This window comes from Coffea arabica, chromosome 11e (genome assembly GCF_036785885.1).
Source record: "Coffea arabica cultivar ET-39 chromosome 11e, Coffea Arabica ET-39 HiFi, whole genome shotgun sequence".
Classification (NCBI taxonomy): Eukaryota; Viridiplantae; Streptophyta; class Magnoliopsida; order Gentianales; family Rubiaceae; genus Coffea; species Coffea arabica.
In genome coordinates, this window is record NC_092331.1 from 11,722,081 (window position 1) to 11,728,794 (window position 6,714).

Consider the following 6,714-nt stretch of genomic DNA (forward strand, 5'->3'; position numbering starts at 1 on the left):
GGATCACTTCCTCCTTGCCCCAAGCCTCACTTAGTCAAGTTAGGAAGTTTTACTATCACTCAAATAACCCTCAACAAAGCTACACTATTGAAAATTTCAAACACAAGAGAAGAGCTTACAAGAACTTCACACAACTAGGAGAACAAATCTTGCTTGGGAGACTATTTTCTAGCTAAAATATCTCTTTAGATCTTGTAGTCAAAATATGCAAAAGTTACTTTCTCGTTCAGAGTCGTTTGTATTTGAAGGGGACTAAAAATGGGCTTCATTAATGCTTCCAACGGATAGAACGCAGATGAAGAGTCAGCTAGCCGTTGGGGCTGTCGGACGTCCGACAGATTAATCATCGTCCGAAACTCACCAAGTTGTAGTTCGGACGTCCGATGGGATTTTATCGTCCGAAAGCATCTGCGTCCGAATGTCGTCCAGAGAGTCATCAAAACTTTGCGAAATTTTTCGGACGTCCAACACGATCGATATGTGTCCGAAGAGTGCCTCCGATCCTCCTGGACGTCCGATGCTTCCTCACAAGCGTCCGAAGGAGTTTCCTTCTTGATGTTCTTCATCCTTTCGGACGCCCGACAGTTTCCTTTCGGACGTCCGACATGAGTGCCCTGTTTTTGTTTCATCTTTTGGTTAATTTTCTTTCCTTGACACCTTTGTACCTGATTCTTTAAAAAGCAAAACACTTATATTTGAAGAGAATTAGATAAACATTTCAAAGTGTTTTTGTGATCATCAAAATCAAGAATAACATCTGGTATCTATTCCCAATTCTCAATCTTTTATTAATATTAAATAGTTTCCTTGCAGCCATTTTTGTTTCCAATTTTTGATAGCCATTAGCAAATTGAAATTGTTCAATGACAAATTGAGTGCCAATTTCATTATCAAATTAGATAGAGATGAAAATAGTAACAGTGATAAAAAAATAAAAATTAAAGATAGGAAGTGGAATAAGAACTAAATATAGGTTATACTGTTATAATTACAATGAGAAAAAAGTGTTCTTGGTGTATATTTATAATTTCATTGTGTTTCTATTTTTTATTTACAATTATTAATATTATTCCTATAAAGAGAATTTGATTTGTTTTGAACTATGTGCCAATGGAGTATATTGGCTATTGATATTAGTAGTGATGATCTAGATCATTTTTTATTAAAAAGGTGGCAGTCATGGAATTGAAATTTAGGGATATTGATAAATATTGTTATATATTAAATAAAATCTGATATTGATATGAGATTGTAAGTAAACTTTTGGGTATCTAATGTAGTGTTTATAATTGATACAATGGTTCGCATCTGAAATTTTTAGGTAAAAAATGAACATTAGAACAAAGATAAGTGTTTATTTAATGGTGTTTTTGATGTTAATGGGTAAATAATAGTAATAGCAAATAAAGATAAATGAAATAGAGCTATGAACCATTTTTTTTCCTTTACATTTTTGTTGTGAATTATAACTCAAGGGCATTATAGGAATTTTGAGAAAAAGTATAGCCTTTTCGGCCTAGAATGTTATTTAAATAGTGAAAATAGAGAAGGTAGGTGTAATTTTTAGAACTTGAGGGAAGCTTTCTGCAATTGTCAAAAACCTCAAGGGAGGTATGTGAAATTAACCCTTCTTCTTTTAGCCTCAACCTCTTTATAGTTTAAAAACCACCAAAATGTTTTGCTTATTAAAAATTTTATCAAGTCAAACAAAAATGCTTATCAAGTCTCATTGAATGTGTTAAACAAGGTTTGCACTCAAGAAAGAAACATAGATCCATACAAGTATTGTAAAGAGTTTTCATCAAGCAATGTTTAAAAACTTTTTTTAATGTGTGTAAATCATCGACTTTAATAAAGAATAATTGTAAGATCATCTGTTTCGCAAAGTTCGTGGATCCTATTTTTATAAGTTATCTATATTTGGTTGGCTTATATTTGAAGATGGACTAATTCAACTAGCCATTAATTAAGTGGTCCATGCCATTAATTCTGATACGAATTGATAAAGGAATCCATCACTCCAGAGACTCTCCACGAAGACTTTTAGTCATTTCCACGAATTAGGTGAATTGCATGATGCAATTGCAGAGAATCTCCACCTAATTGGAGACTTTTCCAGACTATATGTATACAATTAATACGTCGTTTGAAATTTTGTACGTCGACCATATTTTTTTATTTGTTGTTGATGCTCTTGATTTTGTTATTCTCATGGAAAAGTATTTACTTCCTTACTTCTTTAACATTGGCTTATCTAGTTTAAGAATATTTGAAAATTTTTCAATCGGCTAGGTGAATTTCTGTCAAATATTTTAAAATTAATTTAGAATGTAAAAGAGAGGGACAAAAAAAAAAAATTTATGTGATAACGTTAATAAACAAATCAATTTCACAACGAACTTATAGGGAATCAAATTTTCCATTAGTTCAATAGAAAATATTTTGTCTACAAGAAAATAAAAATCTCCCATGATGAGTCATGGCATTTTATTGACGGTGGACTTACATATAGATGACAAACCCAGCACGACAGCCTATAACAAATTCCTAGGAAAATAGTTTCTACAACTAAATATAATTGTTAGTATTTACACATGCATGGATTGTGCTTTTTTTCCACCTTGACTTCGAAGTCGTCGTTGTCGTTTTGTCAGCTTTATAGATTTTCTACCACCACAGGGACGATGAAGTGATGCTTTTGGACTTTGTATAAATGAGACCACCCATCTGAGCTTACTTTATCAGATAAACCAATACTACCAAAGATATCCAATGGAGCATTTTCTTTGTTCTTCTTCATCTTTACTACTACACTTTCTATTGAGTTTTATTCTCTTCGCCAGCAGTAACCAAGCTTATTATAATTATTCAAATGTAACCTGTATTGAAAGTGAATGCCGTGCCCTTCTTCAATTCAAAGATGGGTTGATAGATGAATCAAATCGTTTGTCATCTTGGATTGGAGAACGCTGTTGTTCATGGGAAGGAATAGATTGCCACAATATCACTGGCAGTGTTTTGAAACTTGATCTACGCAATACGGTGCCAATTTATGAAGATGGTCATTACTGCAAAAACTGTTTGGGAGGCCAATTAAGTCCATCTTTGATCAATTTGACCAATTTGCGGTACCTAGACCTAAGCTTGAATAACTTTTCAAGAATCCAAATTCCCACATTCTTTGGATTGTTTAAAGGTTTGAGATACCTCAATCTCTCTAGTGCAGAACTTGCCGGTGAAATTCCCTACCATTTAGGAAATTGCTCGCATTTACAGTATTTAGATCTTGGAGTTGCAACTCAAAATTCCTACATAACCCAGAATTGGTTGAGGAGTAAGGATCTCGGATGGCTTGCTGGGCTTTCTTCTCTAGAAGGCCTAGTCCTGTCCTGGGTGGACCTTAGTGCCGCTGAAGATGGGTTAAAGGCAATTAAAATGCTTTCTTCACTAACAACACTAAAGTTGGATTATTGTAAACTTTTCATCATTCCTCATCTTTCACCGGCCAATTTCACATCTCTTTCTACTCTTGACCTTAGTGGGAATAATTTCAGCAACTACATGGTCCCTTCTTGGCTCCATAATCTTACTCTTCTCCATGATCTTCGTCTTAGCTCTAATAACCTCTCTGTTCCAATTCATGGCCTATTTGGGCAAATGACATCTCTAGCTCTTCTCGATCTTGGCTATAACCGCTTTGAGGTTTCAACGTTGAAATCTCTTTGCAATGTGAGCAATCTTACTTATTTGGATATGAATAATAACAACTTGCAAGGGTCGATACCTAGTGAAATAGGCCAGCTTATAAGTCTTACCTATTTGGATTTGAGTTACAATGACTGGCAAGGGTCAATACCAAGTGAAATAGGCCAGCTTGTAAAACTAACCGAACTACTTCTCTTTTCAAGTAGGTTAAATGGCACCATACCCTACAGTCTTGGGCAGCTCATGAAGCTACAAACATTAGACATTTCTTATAATTCATTAACCGGTGTACTATCTGAGCATCATTTTTCGAAACTCAAATGCCTGAAGAAATTGGACCTATCTGAGAACTCATTTTCTTTGAATGTGAGCTCCTCATGGGTTCCTCCATTTCAACTCCAATACATTGGCATGCGATCCATCAAACTAGGACCTCGATTTCCAGAGTGGCTTCGGATGCAACAAGAGGTTGAACAGTTATACATAAATAATGCGAGCATTTCAGATGCCATCCCCAGCTGGTTTCGAGTGCTTTGTTATGATATTAAATATTTAGATCTCTCCAACAACAACATAACTGGAAGTCCACTAGAGTTCAAAGAAATGAAGAGCCATCATGGTGAAGATCGGGCAATACTTCTATCTTCAAACAAAATGGAGGGATCTCTGAAATCCTTTCCCTCAGATATTTGGTATCTAGATCTCTCACAAAATTTTCTCACAGGACATATTCCAAAGCCTGATGCTAATCAAACTGTTGTCCGTATGATTTATCTCAGACTCAATAATAACCATTTCAGAGGTACTATCCCGGAAGACTTGTGCAGGTTGAAAAGTTTAGCAGAGTTAGAACTATCCAACAACCATTTGTCAGGAAGAGTTCCAATGTGCTTGGGAAACTTGCGAGAGTTGTGGATCCTAAACTTGGCAAATAACAGGCTCTACGGTCAAATACCAAGTTCACTAGGAAACTTGAAGGGACTTAACAGTCTGCTTTTGAATGGTAATAAGTTCGTCGGGAAACTCCCCTCATCAATGCAAAATTTGACAGGCTTGCAACTTCTTGATCTCGGTGAAAATAGACTGAAGGATATCATGCCATCGTGGATTGGGGAAAGGTTTTCAAAGTTGATGTTTCTAAGACTTCAGTCGAACAATTTCCATGGAGGTATTTCTAATAAACTCTGCCAAATCTCAAATCTTCAAGTGCTCAACCTGGCACACAATAATTTAACAGGAAATATTCCTCAATGTTTTAACAACTTCACTGTGATGGCATCAAGTGATCCAGGAAAATATCATCAAGGAATTAATAATGAAATCAGTCTTCAAAACTTCAAGGGAGGAAGAGAACTTGAGTACTCCTCAGAGAATGTTATGTTTGTTAAATCTATAAGCCTCTCAGCAAATAATTTAGTTGGTGAAATCCCTGATGGGATAATGGATCTTACTGGGCTGAAAATTTTGAACCTATCACAGAACCATCTAAGCGGAAGGATCTCCAAGAAGATTGCCAATTTGAAGCAACTTGAAACGCTTGATCTATCAATGAATGAACTCTTCGGTGCAATCCCTCCAAGCTTGTCTGCTTTAGACTCATTGAGCTTCCTAAATTTGTCATACAATAACCTATCAGGGCAAATACCATCAGGAAATCAACTTCAGACCTTAATGGATCCATCCATCTATGAAGGAAATAGCGGACTCTGTGGCAAGCCACTCCCAAACAATTGCCTGCAACACAAATTACCTGTGGAAAAGGGACCAATTCTTGATGGAAAAGGTCACAACGAGTCTGATTGGTCTTGGTTTTATGCTGGTATAGGACCCGGTTTTGCTGCCGGGCTCTTGGGAGTTTTGGGAATCCTTATTTTCAAGGTGTCATGGCGCTATGCATACTTCAGGTTTCTGGAAAATGCCTATGACAAAATCTGCGTAATGATTGCATTGAAGACTGCTCACCTGAGGAGGAACTTCCTTTGAGTAAGTACATTGAAAAACACGTTTTATCTAGTTTTCACCATCACGCACTAAAGCGCCACAATTCACGTAGCTTAGTATCCTTGAGAATTTAACAATTTTTAGATATTCCTTTATCGTTTTGTTTGTTTAGTGATTATTTTTGAACCATGGATTACAGTATAGTCATGTAATGCTTGATAAACTCTCAAGGAGTAAAGATTTAACAATTTTTTTTCAGACAAGACAGTCTTGACTTTTCATAAATGCCAACTTTAAATATTTTGAAATTGGCACTTGGCAAGGGATAAATTACTTATATTGGATTTTTTTTCCCTTTCAATCTGCTAGGCCCTACAACTATCCAAGTGCTTGTTGCTGTTGTTGAATCAGTCAGAATGAGCAATATCTTCCAGGTGATTTGAGAAGCAGTAGTAGTTTTACTATATTTTTTGTATGGTTATATTTTGAATATTCAGTTGTGTTTGGCATCTCCGGATGTAATGTGAGGATTAGACCTCCTTTTATTTGCCATGTATTATATGTCAAAAAAAAGTTATGATAGTTTGACAAAAAAAAATTAGTACAATAAAACCTCTATAAATTAATAACTTTGGAAGTATATAAATTCTATTAGTTTAAAGAGGTATTAATTAATTTATAAATTAATAATTTATTAATTTATCAACTGTAATTATAATTCAAAGAAACACTCATTTTATTTTATTTTATAAAAATATGAATTATTTTATTAATAAAAGGAGGTTAAAAGTCTAAAGAATATAAACTAATCCATATCTACTTGATTTGCAAGCATAATTTAATTCTATTAATATCTTATATATATATATATATATATATATATATATATATATATATATATATATATATACACACATACACACACATAACTGATGAAGCTAAGAATGATACAATAGCTTTGGATCCTGTTACATGAAAGGAAGTATCGAAGTATCAATAACTCTTCATAATTTCTTATTGCAATTTGAGAATTCAAGTCCAAAACTTTTAGATTCAATAAGAAAATTA

The 6,714-nt window shown here is 34.5% G+C and overlaps 1 protein-coding gene across 1 annotated transcript; it reads left to right on the forward strand.

Annotated features, from left to right (window-relative positions):
• Positions 1 to 2,772: 2,772 nt before the first annotated feature.
• LOC140021641 (receptor-like protein EIX2) lies at positions 2,773 to 6,313 on the forward strand. Its single transcript, XM_072072930.1, has 2 exons — positions 2,773 to 5,688; positions 6,016 to 6,313. The coding sequence occupies exon 1, from the start codon at positions 2,773 to 2,775 to the stop codon at positions 5,686 to 5,688; it is 2,916 nt and encodes a 971-aa protein (XP_071929031.1). The 3' UTR covers positions 6,016 to 6,313.
• Positions 6,314 to 6,714: the final 401 nt, after the last annotated feature.